The sequence below is a fragment of the Pseudophryne corroboree genome, chromosome 2, assembly GCF_028390025.1.
Source record: "Pseudophryne corroboree isolate aPseCor3 chromosome 2, aPseCor3.hap2, whole genome shotgun sequence".
Taxonomy (NCBI): Eukaryota; Metazoa; Chordata; class Amphibia; order Anura; family Myobatrachidae; genus Pseudophryne; species Pseudophryne corroboree.
Window position 1 is genome coordinate 531,672,795 of NC_086445.1, and position 22,295 is coordinate 531,695,089.

Genomic DNA, 22,295 nt, shown 5'->3' on the forward strand with positions numbered 1-22,295 from the left:
GTGGCACTATATAACTGATAATAATGATGATAATAATAATAATAATAATAATCATAAACATATTCTGCGGCAAAGTTTGAAAACTGGGGACTGTCCATGGAAGTTAGGGAAAAAAAGCACTCACCTACAGTAGCGTCAGGGCCGAACTGTTCATCTGGCAAATGCCAGAAGGGCTGGTGGGCCAGCCGGTCTACAGAGAGCTGGCTCTCTGGTTCATCCCCCGCTGCCGCCACCCGTAGTGCCTATTGCTTAGCAATATGGGGTCGTGCCACGAGTCCACGCCCCCTGACTCATGGCACGCCCCGATCAGCAGTGTCCGCGTGCCCCATTGCTGAGCAATATGGGGGCATGCCACTGACTCACGGCACGCCCCCATTTGCAGTGTACACGCACCCCTTGCTGATCGCGTGCGCCCCTTTTCATGTGCGCGCACGTACGCCAATGCCGGAAAGAGGCCTCTGTCCGTCCCTGCCTAGCTTTGTCATATTGGATTTCATAATTGACACTACCAATGCCTGTTTATGCATTTAGACAAGCTTTGACAGTTTGGTTTGCATATCTAAGCATATTTCTGTAAAATAAGGGCAATCAAAATAGATATGATATCACACGGAGCATATATGCTTATACATAGTAAGAATTGCGGCTACAGTGTATTAGGCTGATTTCTTATGGCCGCTTATAACAGCAATAAAAAAAATAAGAATTTACTCACCGGTAATTCTATTTCTCGTAGTCCGTAGTGGATGCTGGGAACTCCGTAAGGACCATGGGGAATAGCGGGCTCCGAAGGAGGCTGGGCACTCTAGAAAGATTTATGACTACCTGGTGTGCACTGGCTCCTCCCACTATGACCCTCCTCCAAGCCTCAGTTAGGACACCGTGCCCGGACGAGCAGACATAATAAGGAAGGATCTAGAATCCCGGGTAAGACTCTTACCAGCCACACCAATCACACCGTACAACTCGTGATACTATATCCAGTTTGACAGTATGAAAACAACTGAGCCTCTCAACAGATGGCTCAACAATAACCCTTTAGTTAACAATAACTATATACAAGTATTGCAGACAATCCGCACTTGGGACGGGCGCCCAGCATCCACTACGGACTACGAGAAATAGAATTACCGGTGAGTAAATTCTTATTTTCTCTAACGTCCTAGTGGATGCTGGGAACTCCGTAAGGACCATGGGGATTATACCAAAGCTCCCAAACGGGCGGGAGAGTGCGGATGACTCTGTAGCACCGAATGAGAGAACTCCAGGTCCTCCTCAGCCAGGGTATCAAATTTGTAGAATTTTGCAAACGTATTTGCCCCTGACCAAGTAGCTGCTCGGCAAAGTTGTAAAGCCGAGACCCCTCGGGCAGCCGCCCAAGATGAGCCCACCTTCCTTGTGGAATGGGCCTTTACAGATTTTGGCTGTGGTATGCCTGCCACAGAATGTGCAAGCTGAATTGTACTACAAATCCAGCGAGCAATAGACTGCTTAGAAGCAGGAGCACCCAGTTTGTTGGGTGCATACAGGATAAACAGCGAGTCAGATTTTCTGACTCCAGCCGTCCTGGAAACATATATTTTCAGGGCCCTGACAACGTCTAGCAACTTGGAGTCCTCCAATTCACTAGTAGCCGCCGGCACCACAATAGGCTGGTTCAGGTGAAACGCTGACACCACCTTAGGGAGAAATTGGGGACGAGTCCTCAATTCTGCCCTATCCATATGGAAAATCAGATAAGGGCTTTTACATGATAAAGCCGCCAATTCTGACACTCGCCTGGCTGAAGCCAAGGCTAATAACATGACCACTTTCCACGTGAGATATTTCAGATCCACGGTTTTAAGTGGCTCAAACCAATGTGATTTTAAGAAACTCAACATCACGTTGAGATCCCAAGGTGCCACTGGAGGCACAAACGGGGGCTGAATATGCAGCACTCCCTTCACAAAAGTCTGAACTTCAGGCACTGAAGCTAGTTCTTTTTGAAAGAAAATCGACAGAGCCGAGATCTGTACTTTAATGGAGCCTAGTTTCAGGCCCATATCCACTCCTGCTTGCAGGAAATGCAGAAATCGACCTAGTTGAAATTCCTCTGTTGGGGCCTTATTGGCCTCGCACCATGCAACATATTTCCGCCATATGCGGTGATAATGCGTTGCCGTAACATCTTTCCTGGCCTTAATAAGCGTAGGAATGACTTCTTCCGGAATACCCTTTTCCTTTAGGATCCGGTGTTCAACCGCCATGCCGTCAAACGCAGCCGCGTTAAGTCTTGGAACAGACAGGGCCCCTGCTGTATCAGGTCCTGTCTGAGCGGTAGAGGCCACGGGTCCTCTGAGAGCATCTCTTGAAGTTCCGGGTACCACGCTCGTCTTGGCCAATCCGGAACCACGAGAATCGTGTTTACTCCTCGCTTTCTTATTATTCTCAATACCTTTGGAATGAGAGGCAGAGGAGGGAACACATAAACCGACTGGTACACCCACGGTGTCACTAGAGCGTCCACAGCTATCGCCTGAGGGTCCCTTGACCTGGCGCAATATCTTTTTAACTTTTTGTTGAGACGGGACGCCATCATGTCCACCTGTGGTTTTTCCCAACGGTTTACCAGCATCTGGAAGACTTCTGGGTGAAGTCCCCACTCTCCCGGGTGGAGGTCGTGTCTGCTGAGGAAGTCTGCTTCCCAGTTGTCCACTCCCGGAATGAACACTGCTGACAGTGCTAGTACATGATTCTCCGCCCATCGGAGAATTCTTGTGGCTTCTGCCATCGCCATCCTGCTTCTTGTGCCGCCCTGTCGATTTACATGGGCGACTGCCATGATGTTGTCTGACTGGATCAGCACCGGCTGGTGTAGGAGCAGGGATTTTGCTTGACTTAGGGCATTGTAGATGGCCCTTAGTTCCAGAATATTTATGTGAAGGGAAGTCTCCTGACTCGACCATAGTCCTTGGAAGTTTCTTCCCTGTGTGACTGCCCCCCAGCCTCGAAGGCTGGCATCCGTGGTCACCAGGACCCAGTCCTGTATGCCGAACCTGTGGCCCTCTAGAAGATGGGCACTCTGCAGCCACCACAGTAGAGACACCCTGGTTCTTGGAGACAGGGTTATTAAGCGATGCATCTGAAGATGCGATCCGGACCACTGGTCCAACAGGTCCCACTGAAAGATTCTGGCATGGAACCTGCCGAAAGGAATTGCTTCGTAAGAAGCCACCATCTTTCCCAGGACCCGCGTGCAGTGATGCACTGATACCTGTTTTGGTTTCAGGAGGTCTCTGACTAGAGATGACAACTCCCTGGCTTTCTCCTCCGGGAGAAACACTTTTCTCTGGACTGTATCCAGAATCATACCCAGGAACAGTAGCCGTGTCGTCGGAACCAGCTGTGACTTTGGGATATTCAGAATCCAGCCGTGCTGGTGCAGCACTTCCTGAGATAGTGCTACTCCCACCAACAACTGTTCCTTGGACCTCGCTTTTATTAGGAGATCGTCCAAGTACGGGATAATTAAAACTCCCTTTCTTCGAAGGAGTATCATAATTTCCGCCATAACCTTGGTAAATACCCTCGGTGCCGTGGACAGTCCAAACGGCAGCGTCTGAAATTGGTAATGGCAATCCTGTACCACAAATCTGAGGTACTCCTGGTGAGGATTGTAAATGGGGACATGCAAGTAAGCATCCTTGATGTCCAGGGATACCATGTAATCCCCCTCGTCCAGGCTTGCAATAACCGCCCTGAGCGATTCCATCTTGAACTTGAATTTCTTTATGTATGTGTTCAAGGATTTCAAATTTAGAATGGGTCTCACCGAACCGTCCGGTTTCGGTACCACAAATAGTGTGGAATAATAACCCCGGCCTTGTTGAAGTAGGGGTACCTTGATTATCACCTGCTGGGAATACAGCTTGTGAATTGCCGCTAGCACCGCCTCCCTGTCTGAGGGAGCAGTCGGCAAGGCAGATTTTAGGAACCGGTGGGGTGGGGACGCCTCGAATTCCAGCTTGTACCCCTGAGATACTATTTGCAGGATCCAGGGATGCACCTGTGAGCGAACCCACTGATCACTGAAATTTTTGAGGCGACCCCCCACCGTACCTGGCTCCGCCTGTGGAGCCCCACCGTCATGCGGCGGACTTGGAAGAAGAAGCGGGGGAGGACTTTTGCTCCTGGGAACCTGCAGTTTGTTGCAGCCTCTTTCCCCTACCTCTGCCTCTGGACAGAAAAGACCCGCCTTTTCCACGCCTGTTTTTCTCGGTCCGAAAGGACTGAACCTGATAAAACGGCGCCTTCATAGGCTGTGAGGGGACATGGGGTAAAAATGCTGATTTCCCAGACGTTGCTGTGGAAACTAGGTCCGAGAGACCATCCTCAAATAATTCCTCACCCTTATATGGTAACACTTCCATGTGCTTTTTTGAATCCGCATCTCCTGTCCACTGGCGAGTCCATAAGCCTCTCCTAGCAGAAATGGACAATGCACTTACTTTAGATGCCAGTCGGCAGATTTCCCTCTGTGCATCTCTCATATATAAGACTGAGTCTTTTATATGGTCTATGGTTAACAGGATCGTGTCTCTGTCTAATGTGTCAATATTTTCTGACAGTTTATCTGACCACGCAGCGGCAGCACTGCACATCCAAGCTGACGCAATAGCTGGCCTAAGTATAATGCCTGTGTGTGTATATACAGACTTCAGGATCGCCTCCTGCTTTCTATCAGCAGGTTCCTTGAGGGCGGCCGTATCCGGAGACGGTAGTGCCACCTTTTTAGACAAACGTGTGAGCGCTTTATCCACCCTAGGGGGTGTTTCCCAACGTGACCTATCCTCTGGCGGGAAAGGGAACGCCATTAGTACCTTCTTAGGAATTACCAATTTTTTATCAGGGAAAGCCCACGCTTCTTCACACACTTCATTTAATTCATCTGATGGGGGAAAAACTACGGGTAGTTTTTTCTCTCCAAACATAATACCCTTTTTAGTGGTACCTGTAGTTATATCAGAAATGTTTAACACCTCTTTCATTGCCTCAATCATGCAGTGAATGGCCTTAGTGGGCATCAGGTTTGACTCATCGTCGTCGACACTGGTGTCAGTATCAGTGTCGACATCTGGGTCTGCTTGAGGTAGCGGGCGTTTTAGAGCCCCTGACGACCCATGCGACGCCTGGGCAGGCACGAGCTGAGAAGTCGGCTGTCCCACATTTGGCATGTCGTCGATTTTTTTATATAAGGAGTCTATACGTGCACTCATTACTTTCCATAAGCCCATCCACTCAGGTGTCTGCCCCGCAGGGGGTGACATCCCTTCTAAAGGCATCTGCTCCGCCTCCACATCATTATCCTCATCAAACATGTCGACACAGCCGTACCGACACACCGCACACACACAAGGAATGCTCCGAATGAGGACAGGACCCACAAAAGCCCTTTGGGGGGACAGAGTGAGAGTATGCCAGCACACACCAGAGCGCTATATAATGCAGGGACTAACTGAGTTATGTCCCCTATAGCTGCTTTTTATATTATATATATTGCGCCCAAATTTAGTGCCCCCCCTCTCTGTTTTTACCCTGTTCTGTAGTGTAGACTGCAGGGGAGAGCCAGGGAGCTTCCTTCCAGCGGATCTGTGAAGGAGAAATGGCGCCAGTGTGTCTGAGGGAGATAGCTCCGCCCCTTTTCCGCGGCCTATTCTCCCGCTTTTTTCTGGATTCTGGCAGGGGTATTTTCCACATATATAGCCTCTGGGGCTATATATTGCGGTATTTTTGCCAGCCAAGGTGTTTTTATTGCAGCTCAGGGCGCCCCCCCCAAGCGCCCTGCACCCTCAGTGACCGGAGTGTGAAGTGTGCATGAGGAGCAATGGCGCACAGCTGCAGTGCTGTGCGCTACCTTGGTGAAGACTGATGTCTTCTGCCGCCGTTTTTCCGGACCTCTTCTTGCTTCTGGCTCTGTAAGGGGGACGGCGGCGCGGCTCCGGGACCGAACACCAAGGACTGGGCCTGCGGTCGATCCCTCTGGAGCTAATGGTGTCCAGTAGCCTAAGAAGCCCAATCCGGCTGCAAGCAGGCGAGTACGCTTCTTCTCCCCTTAGTCCCTCGCTGCAGTGAGCCTGTTGCCAGCAGGTCTCACTGAAAATAAAAAACCTAAAACTATACTTTCTTTCTAAGGGCTCAGGAGAGCCCCTAGTGTGCATCCAACCTCGGCCGGGCACGAAATCTAACTGAGGCTTGGAGGAGGGTCATAGTGGGAGGAGCCAGTGCACACCAGGTAGTCATAAATCTTTCTAGAGTGCCCAGCCTCCTTCGGAGCCCGCTATTCCCCATGGTCCTTACGGAGTTCCCAGCATCCACTAGGACGTTAGAGAAAATACCTATTGCTTCATTTTATGAATAAAATATAAATTGCCTTGACGATTCTGGACAGGCGTAGTAAGGATTAAGGGGTCTATGTATCAACAATTGCGGCACTGGCGCTATTATTAAGATATTTTAATTTTGAGTGAAAATATCGACACTATGGTGGTCATTCCGAGTTGTTCGCTCGCACGCTGCTTTTAGCAGCTTTGCACGCGCTAAGCCGCCGCCTACTGGGAATGAATCTTAGCATAGTAAAATCGCGAACGAAAGATTAGCACAATTGCAAATAGACACTTCTTAGCAGTTTCTGAGTAGCTCCAGACTTACTCTGCCACTGCGATCAGTTCAGTCAGTTTCGTTCCTGGTTTGACGTCACAAACACTCCCAGCGTTCACCCAGACACTCCCCCGTTTCTTCAGACACTCCCGCGTTTTTCCCAGAAACGGCAGCGTTTATTCACACACACCCATAAAACGGCCTGTTTCCGACCATAAACACCCACTTCCTGTCAATCACATTACGATCACCAGAACGAAGAAAAAACCTCGTAATGCCGTGAGTAAAATACCTAACTGCATAGCAAATTTACTTGGCGCAGTCGCACTGCGGACATTGCGCATGCGCATTAGCGACTAATCGCTCCGTTGCGAAAAAAATAACGAGCGATCAACTCGGAATGACCACCTATGTACTAAATTTAACACTCAGAGACAGCGATGAGGATAATCACTGTACATGCAATGCAAGTGACACCCCTAGTGTATTGGAGGGGTGAAAGACCAGGGAATGTGACACTGACATGCACAGTATCAGTTTCCGGAGTCAGCCAGAGGCTGTGGGAGAGCGATTGGAAGATCTCTCTACAGAGAGTAAAGCCTCTATAGGCATAAAGCGGTTTATACAGATGTGGTCCTATAGATCTTTGCTGCGTGAAGCTGCATAACGTGGCAGTTGTGGCGATACATACGCAGCACAGGCTCATGCAGCCGCGTCTTCCCTTTATCCTGCTATTGTTCGCTAGAGCATGAGTATGCACGCCCCCACGAACGCCACTCGATAAAACTACCTGTAACGGGGAGCGGGAGCTAAGTCCCGCCAGCACCACTTACCAGTTTAGGGCAGCGGGAGTGTCGCTCCCCGGCTGCCTAAGGCCGCACACAGTATTTATCCAAAGTATGTAGCAGGAGCATGCCTGGACTTACAGCAAAGCTGTAAGAGGACACGTGTACAATCTAAAAATTATGTGAACTAATGGGGCCAAACTTTGGCATATAGGAGTCAAATCGTAGTTCCCACTGATAACAATGGGGACTGCGATCTGCAGAACTTTTAGCGTCTGACGGAGATTTCTGCGTGAATTCTCCTGCATTAGGCTATGAGTACATAGCAGTAATACATACAATTATGCAGAAACTGCAGTTTCTACATAATTATAAGACATAACTGTTTGATAAAAGGGCCCATAACTCCTTACTTGGCTGGGTCAGCCTGAGGGAATTTGGGCATGCTTGCTTGACCTAGCCAGTGGCAGTGGCGCAGAGTGGGGGGTTACTTTTCCCCTGGGCCCGGGTCTGTTGGAGGGCCTGGGTCTTGCTGCTACTGTGTGCTGCGCTGGGGAGAGAGGCAGATGCAGAAGCAGTCACGCCTCTCTCTCCCTGATGTGCGGGTGGTGATGGATCGCCCGTCAAGGGTGGCGACCCCCCCCCCTCTTCGCCGCCTGCCTGCCCGCTTGACGGCACCCCCCCCTTACCAGCACATGCGCCAGCTTCGCGGAAACCCCTAAACCCAGCTCGCCAGCTCACGCATGTGTAGTGGAACTAAACTAAGTCCCTGACTTTGGGGGAAAAAAATGGAAAGCACGGAACACTGAAAAAAATACATTCATGAAAAAATAACACATATTTTTTTAGTGATTTTCTTTTGTTCACGAAATCCTTTGATAATAAGAAAAAAATAACTTGTACCACTGTGATCCTTGTTAAATGCTTTTGCTTTGCAAAACCTGGCAAATCTTATCTTTGGAGCTTTGATGTATATCACCGGTGAGAACACCTGTTTTAACTGGCCATAGGGCTTTTCTCCACATGATAAATATTCCACAGTGACTTTATAAACATATGCTGTATATATTCATTATGTTTTCCAATATATAAATAGCTTAACATGTAGGTGTAAACTTGTACTCCTGTCTGACATTTCGTCTGTCTTGGCATCAACAATTTGTACCCAGTTGTATAAACCTATGGAGATAATCATTTCTAACAAGACTAAAAAAATATGGTTGTTAGCAGGCAGAAAAAGTGTTTTCGCTGGTTAGCAGAGAACACTTGCTGCAGCAGCAATACATGTATCACAGCGTGTCACCTTCCAGACACTTACAAATACACTGCTGAGATGTCTACAACAGAACATGTGCAAAAGAAAGGCTGAATCTGAAATGGAAAAACATAACACACAGAAGGGATAAAAATCTGACATAGCATTTTACACTCCAGAAACAAGGAAATACTTCAGAGAAATAGTAAAGGCGAAGACAGGAAATCTGTAGAAAATAAAATAACAAACTATTGCTTTGACGTGTCCCACATACTGTAGCACATGACTAAGGTACATTTAAAAATGCTGCACATAAATATAAATAATCAGAAACACAAATACACCCTACAAAATACTGAAGTGATATGGCATTTTGGAAGAAAAAAAAATAAAAAATTAATATTATTGTGAAGATAACAGCTGAACTGAGTGTCCCTGAAGAACTCAAGGTCCTATACATAGATAGAAAACAAAATTCCTGTATACAAATTCTCCATTACAGCTTTCCCCCACCATAATTCTCACCAGCTCAGGGGCACAAGCTGCATCACCTACCCTCTACTCTTAAGAACTACAGGAAACATGATCATTCTCTATCTTATCATGGGTACAACATAGACAAATCAAAGGCATGACAAAGTGACACCAACAAAAATATGTGAAAGGGTGAGCCAAAGCGCATTTTGAGGTGTTTCCTCAGTTCCCGCCCTTTTTGAAAAGGTTTGCACAAGAATTATATATAGGAAGCTGAAACGTAACATAGGTATTCTTCAGGTGGGAAATAGGAAAACTAAGTAAGATTAGCTGAAGGCTGCATAAGCCTGAAGCCATATAAGAGCCCAACTTTTGGTGATTGGTTGTTTATGACTAAGCAGTTGCTAGGCAGATCATGTTTCCGGAGGTTTTTTCCTATAGGATCAGAGGGTTGTCCGTCAAGCTTTAAGGGGTTGGTCTCAGGATAGTATATAGGGCAGGGTCATGTGCCTCAGACTTCCTCTTGCCATTTATTGTATGGCCCAGGAAGGCTGAGTACTGTTTAAATTACCTAATAAGTCATTGTTGGTTCATTTAGTGCTGTGTGCCTGTTTCAGCTGCCCTTCTCCCCTATTACTCCCCTTTTGTGCTGCCAGCTGCTTTCTGTTCCCCCTCCTTGGTCATGTCTCGTCCCCGCAGGGCCGCCCCCCCTCCCGTCACCTAGTGGGGACCGCAGGCGGGCAGCGCTCCCGTTCTCAGAGCGTGGCTTCACCTGCCCGGCCGGCGGGCGCGTTGCCCCGGCGGGTTGTGGCTCGGCCGGGACGCGGTCGCGGGAGGTGTCCCCGGCTGCTGGTGCTCCCCTGGCGGCTCGCTCACCCAGCGTGGCGGTGTCCGGCGCATCCCCCGTCTCCCTCCCGCTGGCGGCTCCGGCCAGCGGCGCTGGCGCCCACGTGGTGCCTGGCGCCCGGGGCCGGTATGCGGGAGGGGAGGGGTGGCGTCAGCTGCGGGGGAAATATGTGTCAGTGGGGCAGCAGGGTTTGCCCGTGCCCCCACTTTTAATGCACAACACTGCTGATGCTGGGCCCCCCCTTGCGGGGGGGCATGGTGGGGGGGGGCTATTTCAGCGGTGGGTGGGGTTGGTAGGGCAGGTCCCCGGGATTTAACAGGCGCTTACGCGCACAGGAGTGTTGGGATGCAGGCCCCGCTTGCTGCTCCTGTGCGGGGGTCCCCGGCTGAGGTGCTCTCGTCGGGGGTGATCAGGTACGACCCCCTTTTCCCCGCGGTGTCATTGCGCCCGGCGTCGTACCCTTTCATCGGTTTCCGGGCGCCGCCTGCGGGGCCGGGTGGGACGGTGCAGGTGCTGGCGACACTGTCGTCTGTTGCTGCAGCATTCCACCTGCCTGCCCCTCCTCCGCCGTCAGCGGCGTCCGGTGGGTTGACCGGGGATCAGTTTTTCCCCGGTGGACTCCCCTGGCCCGTTTCGCAGGCGTTTCACGTGTCCTCTTTGGCGCCTTATCAGATTCTCGCGGTTTCCTCGGGCCCGCCGTTTTCTCCGTATTTCTCTGGTTCGGCCGCTGGGGTCCAGCCCACGTGGTCAGTTGGCGGCCCTCGGGTGGCGGTGCCCCCTCCAGCTTTTGCGGGCTCATACCTCGGGTCTCCTCCCACTGCTTCGGCCTCGTACGCACAGTTTTGGCATTCCTCCCCCGCTCCCGCTCGGTTCCCTCCCGTTTCATCGGTGGTCCCCTGGTCGGCTGGGTAGCTTCCCCCGCCCGCATGGCTGCCTGCCTCCACCATCGGCGGCGCGCCTTTAGTCGGGTCGACCCTTCCCCTCGTTGGATCTTCTCCCTCCGCGGGTGGCCCTCCCCCGCCGCTGCCCACTGGCCCTCCGCCATCGTGCAATGGCGTTTTGCCCCCTCTACCGCCTGTTCCCCCCGTTGTACTTGATGCGCAGGTTTCTCCTGCACCGGTTGTCCCTTCTGTTTCCTCCTCGCAGGTGCTGGCAAGTCCGGGCCCATCGGTGTCTTCAACGAGAAGGAGTCAGAGATCGAGGAGAACCGCGTCAGCAGCACCGCCAGAGGACGTTCCGCCACGGCCGGTGGTGTGTGAAGCGGTTTCCACAGTTCCGGGTCCTTCGGGCGCTGGTGAGCTTGCTGTTCCTTTTCATTGTTCGTCTAGCACTTCTTCCACCTCTTCTAGTAGTGTCTCTTCAGGTTTTCCATGGCGCCCGCGTACACTGGCTAGGCTTATTGCGCAGCACGTGGCTAAGGAATCGCGAATGGCGATGGCGCCTGCGATGTCGGTTCCCTCCTATCCCCTCCGTTATACGGAGATGGTGCGTTGCGCCAATACGGCCGTTACGCGGGGGGGGGGGGGGTCGCAAGCGGATGCGGGAGAAAATCAGGAAGGGGAAGTACGTTGACATCTTCACCCTTACGGATGAGATGCGGCAGGCCGTTGACGCAGCTAAGAAACCAGGGGGCATTGGGGAGAGTGCTTTTCGTAATTTTCACCAGTGGTTGCGCGGTTTCTTGGTTTTCACGGCTAGCTGCACCGAATCGCGGCCCGCAGTGTATCCCAACTCGGTTAAACATCTCTTTCTGGGGTCAAGCCCACTTTGGACGCCACGGTCAAGAAGCCCGTGGCGCCCGGTGTGTCGGGTTCCCGCTCCTCGGGGAAAGGCAAGTGTTTTGCCTACAATGAAGGAAAATGCACTAGGGGCGTAGATTGTCGTTTTCGACACTCGTGCAAGTTGTGCGGGGCCGGGCGCCCGGCCAGGGACCGCGCCTCGGCGGCGAGCGGTAAGCCCTCCGCTCCTGCCGAGGCCGGGGGAGTTGGTAAGTAAGGCCCCCTTCTCTATTCGGGTTCCCGAATTGCGTCGCTGGCTTAGTTTATACCCCGACAAGTCGACTGCGTTATTCCTGTTGGAGGGTGTTAGTCATGGTTTTCGCCTGCCCATTTCGGATTCGGTGCACGTCGTGGCGCGCCGGAATGTGGAGTCGGTGCGCGAGTTCCCGCATGAGGTACGGCGGAAAGTGGACGCGGAGATCGGCTTGGGGCGCATGTGTGGGCCCCACGCCTTTCCCCTTCTGCCCTCCTTGTGCATCTCCCCCGTGGGGGTGGTGCCCAAGAAGGCCCCGGGTAAGTGCTGCCTGATACAGCACTTGTCGCTGTTAGGATCTCCTGCTCTGTGCTGCCACGTCGCCATGGCAACCGGGAGGCAAGTGTTAGCGAAGTAACCTGAGCGCAGCTGATACTCCGGTCCGGGTTTTTACTGTGTAGTGGTTACAGGCTCTGTGCACGGCAGGGAATCCGGCGCTGGTTTTGTGCTCACAGTCTGTGAGGTCTGAGTGGGGCGTGGACAGCACCTGCTATATAAACCATCCTCTCAGGCTAGGCAAATGCTGCTGAATCTTTGTTTGTTAGTCAGTTCCAGAGAGTTACCTAGTACTGTGTGACTTTGTATTTACTTGTTGCTTACTGCGAATAGGCCTTGGGATTCGGTACTTCATTCTGCCAATCCGGAATTAGCAGTAAGGCTGGAGTCAGTTGTTTGACCTGCTGGGGTTCTTTTGCTATTCTGTGAACCCAGCAGGTTTGCGGCTGTACTCTCAGACCTGCTTGCTTAATCCTCCCTCACTGTGCAGGTCGTCCAGGTGTCAGTTTAGTGGCAGTAAGCTGAACCTGTGCCCTGCAAGTGGGGGTTAGGATTGTGGATACTCTCCTTGTGTCTATATTTCTATCTCTGACCAAGGAGTTTATTCCCACACCCGTTGGTAACCCTTTGGGGTTTTCTCTGTTGCTCTTAGCAACATCATTTCAGGTGCTCCACATGTTAAATCACTACACATCGCTTCATTGTCCGCTCTATTCCATCTGAGCATTCCCTACACTAGGTAGACACCCAATTCCTGAGCCTTTGGGCTTCTCTGTTCACTTTGTGTTTATTAGTTATTCCATCACCTCCTGTGTATGTTATGTTATACTGTCTGTGAGTTCGTTTGCTTCGCTTCCCTCTCTGTTCATACACCGGTATACTCCTGTTAGCACTGGTGTGCGTAACATATTCAGCAGCCCTACTCCTGTTGAAATTTTGTGGGAATATGTAGCATACGCCTCAAAATACTTTGCAACAGGTGGTCGATCAGGTGCAGGTCCTGACTCGACAATTTAATGAGATGTCCATTAAAATGAACACCCCGCAGGCCGCTAGCGGAGCTCCCGCAGCAGCAGCGGCAAGTTCAGGGGTTAAGGAGCCGAAAGTAAATCTCCCGGATCGTTTTTCTGGAGATCGCTCGCAGTTCTTTTGTTTCAAGGAGAGCTGTAAGCTATATTTCAGGCTTAGGCCCCAGTCTTCTGGGTCGGAGATTCAGCGGGTGGGCATGGTGATTTCCTTGCTACAAGGAGACCCACAGGTCTGGGCATATGGGTTACAGCCTGACTGTCCGTCGCTTAAAAGTGTTGATGCTTTTTTTACGGCACTGGGCATTTTGTATGATGACCCTGACAAGGTGGCTTCAGCCGAGGCTCAGATTACGGTTCTTAAGCAAGGGCGATGGCCAGCTGAGGTTTATAGTACGGAGTTTCGGAGGTTGGCTCATGATACCCAGTGGAATGACCCAGCCCTGAGAAACCAGTACCGAAGGGGCCTTTCTGACCAGATAAAGGACCAACTGGTACAATATCCCTCGCCTGATAGCTTAGATCAGCTCATGCAGTTATCCATCCGGGTGGATAGACGGCTGAGAGAGCGTAGGCTTGAAAGGGAGACCGCAGTTTCCTTTTTTCCCAAGAGAACCTCAGACTCTGAGGAATATTCCGAGGAGCCTATGCAGATTGGGGCTACCCGCCTCTCCTCGCGTGAGAAGACGCGGAGGAGACAGCAGAGTTTGTGTTTGTACTGTGGGAATAAAGGTCATATTGTAGTATCATGCCCAGAAAAACCGGAAAACTTCAGGGCCTGAGGGTGATGGGAAATATCCTGTCAGGCCAGAAGTCAGAATTTCCTAAAAAGACTTTTCTCATTCCGGTGACTTTAGAGATCCTCGGTCAAACTGTCAAGACTGAGGCCTTTGTTGACAGTAGGATCGATGGGGTTTTCATGGACCGTGAATTCGCCCTGGAACACTCTGTTCCCTCAGTACCATTGGCATCAGAGATTGAGATCTGTGGGTTAAACGGGGAACCATTGTCCCAGGGTAAAATTACCTCCTGCACCAGCCAAATTCCTTTGTTTATTGGAGCCACACACTCTGAAAAATTGTCTTTTTATGTGACTGTCTGTTCTTTTGCCCCATAGGTTTTGGGGTTACCCTGGTTAAGGGCCCATAACCCTCAATTTGACTGGGTCTCTGGGGAGATTCTTATTTGGGGTAGTGATTGTTTCAGGAGTTGCTTGAGCCTTCCAGTCAGGCTCTCGCAGCTAAGTTTGCCAGGATTGCCAGGATGTTATGCAGATTTTGCGGATGTGTTCTCCAAAAAAGTTGCGGAGGTACTACCTCCCCATCGCCCCTATGACTGTGCCATTGATTTGTTGCCGGATGCTAAGCTTCCCAAGAGCAGGTTGTACTCCCTGTCACGTCCTGAGACTCAGGCTATGGCAGAGTACATTCAGGAGAACTTGGCTAAGGGATTTATCAGACCCTCACAGTCCCCAGTTGGGTCGGGGTTCTTTTTCGTGGGTAAAAAGGACGGTTCGTTGCGACCCTGCATCGACTTCAGGGAATTGAACCGTATCACGATTAAAAACTCGTACCCACTGCCTCTCATTTCGGTTTTGTTTGACCAGCTTCGTACTGCCACCATTTTTTCTAAGATTGACCTACGCGGTGCTTACAATCTAATCCGAATAAGAGAGGGGGATAAATGGAAGACTGCCTTTAATACCCACTCAGGGCATTATGAATATTTGGTGATGACTTTTGGGCTCTCTAATGCCCCGGCAGTCTTCCAGGAATTCATGAACGATGTCCTCAGGGAATATTTGGATAGATTCTTAGTTGTTTATCTAGATGACATCCTAATCTTCTCTCATTCCCTGGAGGAACATCGGAAGCATGTACGCTTAGTCCTCCAGAAACTCAGAGACCACCAGCTTGGGGCGAAGCTGGAGAAGTGCGAGTTTGAAGTCCAGCAAATCGCATTTCTAGGGTATATTATCTCCTCAGAAGGTTTCCAAATGGAGGGTTCTAAGGTACAGGCAGTCCTGGATTGGGTGCAGCCCACTAGTTTGAAGGCGCTTCAGCGTTTTCTGGGCTTTGCGAATTTTTATAGACGGTTTATCGCTGGATTTTCGTCTATAGTGGCCCCCTTGGTGGCACTCACTAAGAAAGGGGCGGATGTTGCTCACTGGTCTTGTGAGGCCAAAGCGGCCTTTGCCCGTCTCAAAAGGGCATTTGTCTCGGCCAAGGTGCTGCGACACCCAGATCCAGAGCGTCCTTTTGTGGTAGAAGTGGATGCCTCTGAGATAGGTATTGGGGCAGTGCTCTCTCAGATGGGGGTGTCTGATAATCGCCTTCATCCCTGTGCTTACTTTTCCCGTAAATTTTCGTCTGCCGAGATGAATTATGATGTGGGTAACCGGGAATTGTTGGCTATAAAGGATGCACTCGGGGAGTGGAGACACTGGCTTGAGGGGGCTAAGTTTGTGGTCTCAATTCTCACCGACCATAAGAATCTGGCATATTTAGAGTCAGCGAAGCGGCTCAATGCCAGGCAGGCACGATGGGCTTTGTTTTTTGCTCGCTTTAATTTTTTGATAACATATCGCCCTGGGTCAAAAAACATCAAGGCTGATGCGCTCTCGCGGAGTTTTGCTCCAGTTCAAGAGACCACCGAGGAGCCATTGCCCATTGTGTCCCCATCATGTATTAAAGTGGGCATTACCCAGGACCTCTTGTCATTAGTCCTTAGAGCACAGGAGCAGGCTCCTCCAGACCTTCCGGTAGGTCTCTTGTTTGTGCCTCCTAGGTTAAGACAGCGAGTGTTCCTGGAATTCCATGCCAAGAGGTCGGCAGGGCATCCGGGTATTGCCAGAACTCGGGAGTTGCTGTCTAGGGCGGTGTGGTGGCCCTCGGTGGCTAGGGATGTGGATCAGTGGGTTCGGGCATGTGACGTTTGTGCCCGAAATAAAACTCCTAGAGGGGTTCCTGTCGGCCCATTACATCCACTCTCTATTCCGTCTAAGCCATGGACCCACATTTCCATGGATTTTGTGGTGCAGGCGTTGTCTCGGTACCAGTTTGATACATTCCGGGCGTTGGTTCCGGGAACGGCAGCGGAGGGTTTACCGTGCCCGCCTTCTGTCTGGCGGGTTGTCGAGTCGGGTTAGCTGCTCTGGCCAAGGGTGCGTTGGCTCCTTCCACGCTCAGGGCGTATGATGCAGCCTGGCGTGATTGGTCGCCCCCTTTTTAAGTAGGTACGGTGTGGCGGGGGATTTCCCGGCGGACGTTGTGATGGCCTTTGTTTGGGAGCCTTATCGAGGGGGTGGGTCAAAAGCGGGCATGTCTTCTGCCCTTGCAGGCATTTTTTCCTTTCACTTTCGGCTACACGGGATGACGGACCCCCGGGTCCTTTGTCCTTTCCAGAGCACTTGAAGGATGGGCTAGGATGCGACCGGCGCCCACGAACTCCCGCAGACCCGTGACTTTGCAGCTTCTAACGGAGTTGCTGCGTGTGCTGCCTCGAATTGCAACATCGGTGTTCGAGGTGGTCCCTTTGTTAGTCGTGTTTGGTCCTAGCTTTCTTTGGGGCTTGCAGAGTGAGCGAGTTAGGGGCGGGCAGTAAGGCATATCGTGAGTCCGGTATGCTTTACAGGAATTTTCGCCTGCAGGATGGCATGTTGCTCTGTAGGATTGTGCGGTCCAAGACAGATCAACAGGTCGGGGTTGCTGGGTGTCCTTGGAGGCCCGGGAGGATGGAGTGCTGGCCCGCTGCGGCGGGCGCGGGAGTATCTCCGGTTGAGGCCTTCGGGTGGCGACCAGTTGCTAGTGCATGCGCACGCTGGCCCGCTGAATAAGTTCCAATTTGCTGCAGTGTTTAAGAAATGTTGGAGGCGCTAGGCTTGCGGGGACGGTCTTGGGTACCCATTCCTTTCGGTTTGGGGTGGCTACACATGCCGCGGCTACGGGCTCCTCCCCGGCGGCTGTTCGGGTGCTGGGCCTTGGAAGTCTGCCTCCTATAAGTCTTATGTCCGTTTTGATAAGATGTAGTTGCGCCTGTTGCGCTAACCCAAAAACTTGTTTACTCGTCGGTTTTTGAACGCTTACCGTTCAGGAAGCGAGGGTGTGAAGTGAATTTTTAAATTTTCCTCCGAGGGGGCCTAATTTCAATTGGCTGTTCTCTTAAGGTCCACGGGAGGTTTTTGAGTTTTCTCCTTCACTTGGGTTATTTCGTTTATTGCATTATCTATGCTTTGTGTTAAAATTTCTGATGTTAGGATGTTTTTCTTTTTCAGCTGTCTTTGATTTTGGGGAGCATGTGTGGCTGGTTGGCCATTCTTATATTTTTTGGGCGGCGGGGCATCCCATGGCACTTAGGGCGGCTGATGTTTTCAGAGCTAGGGAGTTGCGTTGGGTAGGTGTCAGGGGCTTGCTTTGGGGTGATTTGTTGCGGCTCCTTTTTCATCGTGAGCGCCGCTGGGGTCGCCCCAGTTGTATCGTCCTGCATTTAGGTGGCAATGATTTGGGCCGAGTTAAGGGCATAGATTTCATTTTGTCCATTGAGGCGGATTTGGTGGCGATTCGTGGTCACTGGCCAGGAGTCTGTATTGTGTGGTCGGAGATAGTGCCGCGTTTTCATTGGCGGGGTGCGGTGCGTTTCTCAGCTCTGGAGAAAGCTCGGCAGAAGGTGAATGCGGCGGTATCTCTGTTTGTTAGGGCCATAAGGGGAGTAGCTGTCAGGCATCCTTTACTTGTGCTGCGTAACCGGTAGTTCTACAAGGAGGATGGGTTCATCTTTCTCCGGACGGAGTGCAGTTTTTCCTGTAGGTGGTTTTTTTTCTTTGGTCCTTTTCGTTAGGGCTATTTAGTTTGTTCTTAGTTTGTTGGTTCGGATGGCGGTGGCGGTTTTGTAAACCTTTGGTGGCGGGAAGTCGCTACCAACCAGCGGTCAAACGGGCATAAGTGGTCATTGTGCGGCACCCTCTTTAGAAGGACGGCAGGTGTGTCCTTCTCTTGCGGTTGGACATTTAGACGTTCCCCTGCGGGAACCGAACGTTTGCCAGAGAAAAGAGTGGTGAGGCCAGCACAATGCGGGTTATGCAGGAAGGAGGCGGGGTTTGGGTACTCCCCTCCTTGGTTGGTGGATTTCATCCAAGTGACTGGAGCTGGTGTCTGGTAGCGACTTTTCCTTTGCCATCCTCCAATCTAAATTTAACTTTGCAATCTAAATTAATTCCAATTCAATTACAATTATAGTTTAAAGAGTTGGTCAGCGATCAATAAATATCGTCTGACCTTTAACTCCAGCTACCGTGTCCGTGTCTTTATTTCAGTGTGTGTGTCATTTTATTTTAGTGATAAGCTAGCTTAAGAAAGGTTTATGTAATCACAATAAAGTTATGGGCGCCTTAGATTAGCTGAAGGCTGCATAAGCCTGAAGCCATATAAGAGCCCAACTTTTGGTGATTGGTTGTTTATGACTAAGCAGTTGCTAGGCAGATCATGTTTCCGGTGGTTTTTTCCTATAGGATCAGAGGGTTGTCCGTCAAGCTTTAAGGGGTTGTTCTCAGGATAGTATATAGGGCAGGGTCATGTGCCTCAGACTTCCTCTTGCCATTTATTGTATGCCCTCCCACCCTCCCTGATTAAATTTGATTTGTTTTGTTCTCTTCAGTTGGCTATTGACAGCCAGATTGGCGGGAAGTCGCTACCAACCAGCGGTCAAACGGGCATAAGTGGTCATTGTGGGGCACCCTCTTTAGAAGGACGGCAGGTGTGTCCTTCTCTTGCGGTTGGACATTTAGACGTTCCCCTGCGGGAACCGAACGTTTGCCAGAGAAAAGAGTGGTGAGGCCAGCACAATGCGGGTTATGCAGGAAGGAGGCGGGTTTGGGTACTCCCCTCCTTGGTTGGTGGATTTCATCCAAGTGACTGGAGCTGGTGTCTGGTAGCGACTTTTCCTTTGCCATCCTCCAATCTAAATTTAACTTTGCAATCTAAATTAATTCCAATTCAATTACAATTATAGTTTAAAGAGTTGGTCAGCGATCAATAAATATCGTCTGACCTTTAACTCCAGCTACCGTTGTCCGTGTCTTTATTTCAGTGTGTGTGTCATTTTATTTTAGTGATAAGCTAGCTTAAGAAAGGTTTATGTAATCACAATAAAGTTATGGGCGCCTTAGATTAGCTGAAGGCTGCATAAGCCTGAAGCCATATAAGAGCCCAACTTTTGGTGATTGGTTGTTTATGACTAAGCAGTTGCTAGGCAGATCATGTTTCCGGTGGCTTTTTCCTATAGGATCAGAGGGTTGCCCGTCAAGCTTTAAGGGGTTGTTCTCAGGATAGTATATAGGGCAGGGTCATGTGCCTCAGACTTCCTCTTGCCATTTATTGTATGCCCTCCCACCCTCCCTGATTAAATTTGATTTGTTTTGTTCTCTTCAGTTGGCTATTGACAGCCAGATTGGCGGGAAGTCGCTACCAACCAGCGGTCAAACGGGCATAAGTGGTCATTGTGGGGCACCCTCTTTAGAAGGACGGCAGGTGTGTCCTTCTCTTGCGGTTGGACATTTAGACGTTCCCCTGCGGGAACCGAACGTTTGCCAGAGAAAAGAGTGGTGAGGCCAGCACAATGCGGGTTATGCAGGAAGGAGGCGGGGTTTGGGTACTCCCCTCCTTGGTTGGTGGATTTCATCCAAGTGACTGGAGCTGGTGTCTGGTAGCGACTTTTCCTTTGCCATCCTCCAATCTAAATTTAACTTTGCAATCTAAATTAATTCCAATTCAATTACAATTATAGTTTAAAGAGTTGGTCAGCGATCAATAAATATCGTCTGACCTTTAACTCCAGCTACCGTGTCCGTGTCTTTATTTCAGTGTGTGTGTCATTTTATTTTAGTGATAAGCTAGCTTAAGAAAGGTTTATGTAATCACAATAAAGTTATGGGCGCCTTATTAGATTTTGATAAACCTCCCCTAAGGGGATGGAAAGGGGATTGACATAATGACGTCATTACCGATGCGTGGCTTGTGTTGCGTGAACGATAACACCCAAACGGACAATCGGATCAAAATTTGGATTGCACCTCCAGTGTGTAGAATGTAATAAACTACAAAAACGGTTCTGTCACTTTTTACCATGTCTGCTATGGGTACTCCATGGATTAATATTTACTTACATTAACACATCTCAAATTTACATCTCTATAGATTTACCAAATTTTTAACACTCATTTATATTTACAACCGTGAAAATCAGAAACTCCCGTGTTAAGAACGGGTAGAACAGATATATATATATATATATATATATATATATACATACACACAAAAAAAAACTAATCCATTAATTGACTTCACTGATTCCCCCTAAAATGAATCTCTGCTTGTTCAGTATTGCTGTCAATAAAGTGTGTGTGGGAAACTTAATACAGGTTGAGTATCCCTTATCCAAAATGCTCGGGACCAGAGGTATTTTGGATATGGGATTTTTCCGTATTTTGGAATAATTGCATACCATAATGAGATATCATGGTGATGGGACCTAAATCTAAGCACAGAATGCATGTATGTTTCATATACACCCTATACACACAACCTGAAGGTCATTTTAGCCAATATTTTTTATAACTTTGTGCATTAAACAAAGTGTGTGTACATTCACACAATTCATTTATGTTTCTTATACACCTTATACACACAGCCTGAAGGTCATTTAATACAATATTTTTAATAACTTTGTGTACTAAACAAAGTTTGTGTACATTGAGCCATCAAAAAACAAAGGTTTCACTATCTCACTCTCACTCAAAAAAGTCCGTATTTCGGAATATTCCGTATTTCGGATATTTGGATATGGGATACTCAACCTGTACCGCAATTTCTGCCTTCTAATAGATTGTTTCTTTCAATACTCTCTTTTAAGTAACAGCTATAGGAAGACAGAAGTTCTTTAATACATACCAGTAATATTTGTGCTTCCTTCGATTCCCATGCTTTGTCCTTCGCTCTGTAAACTTGGGCAGAGATCACCTGTAAAAAATATGCTTTAGTTATCTTGTTCTGTGTTATAGCTACAATATAAGTGGCTTGTTATGTTATCTACAGGATGTAGTTATGTGACCTGACCGCCGGTCACATTACCAATGGCTACAGTTCGCCCCCCTCTAAATCCCGACAGACGGCATGCCGACTAGCAGGGACTATTCCTACTCGTGGGTGCCCACAACACCCATAGAGTGGGAATAGAACCTGTGACGAGCGCAGCGAGCGCAGTGACCCCGCAAGGAGCTTGTGGTGCTCGCCCCCACCGGCATTCCGCCGCAGGGACCACACGGTTGGGAAAACATATATAAAGAAATGTTTCTAGTCACAGAACACTTATCTCCCTTTGAAAACGCATCTCATGTTGAGTCTGAAAGCAACACCTGCTATATGCATGTGGCACTGCTGAAAACGTGGTATCTCTGATGTTTCTTTATTTTCCAAGTTATACAACAGATAGATAATGGGGGGGGGGGGGGGGGGGGGAGGTGCAAATGTGGTAGGAGACTGTTCTTTAACCAAGTGTTGTATTTACATTTTGCATACCAGACACGGTTGCCACATTAAAATAAACTGCAATGATCACTGAAAGAGACAGCACAGATGGTCAATAAGTCTGCACTTTAGCCCAAGAACACATATGGGGGAGATGTACTAAGCCTGAAAAGTGATAAATATCACTGTGATAAAGCACCAGCCAATCGGCTCCTAACTGCCATGACACAGGCTGTGTTTGAAAAATGACAGTTAGGAGCCGATTGGCTGGTGCTTTATCACAGTGATATTTATCACTTTTCAAGCTTAGTACATCTGGCCCAAGTGAGATGTTTGACCAAAAACATGACTTAACTTTAAAAATATACTGTACTCTACTATTTATTTTCTAGTTCCTTAACCAACCCCCACTAACTCTCTCCCTTCAAACAGTTTATGCAATTA

The 22,295-nt window shown here is 49.5% G+C and overlaps 1 protein-coding gene across 7 annotated transcripts in view; it reads right to left on the reverse strand.

Annotated features, from left to right (window-relative positions):
• COL16A1 (collagen type XVI alpha 1 chain) overlaps nucleotides 1-22,295 on the reverse strand; it is a 303,979-nt gene that overhangs the window by 276,021 nt on the left and 5,663 nt on the right. For all 7 annotated transcript variants that reach the window (XM_063954229.1, XM_063954228.1, XM_063954227.1 and 4 more), the window contains exon 3: nucleotides 21,276-21,344. In XM_063954229.1, the coding sequence (XP_063810299.1) occupies nucleotides 21,276-21,344 (69 nt within the window). The remainder of the gene's footprint in view (nucleotides 1-21,275; nucleotides 21,345-22,295) is intronic.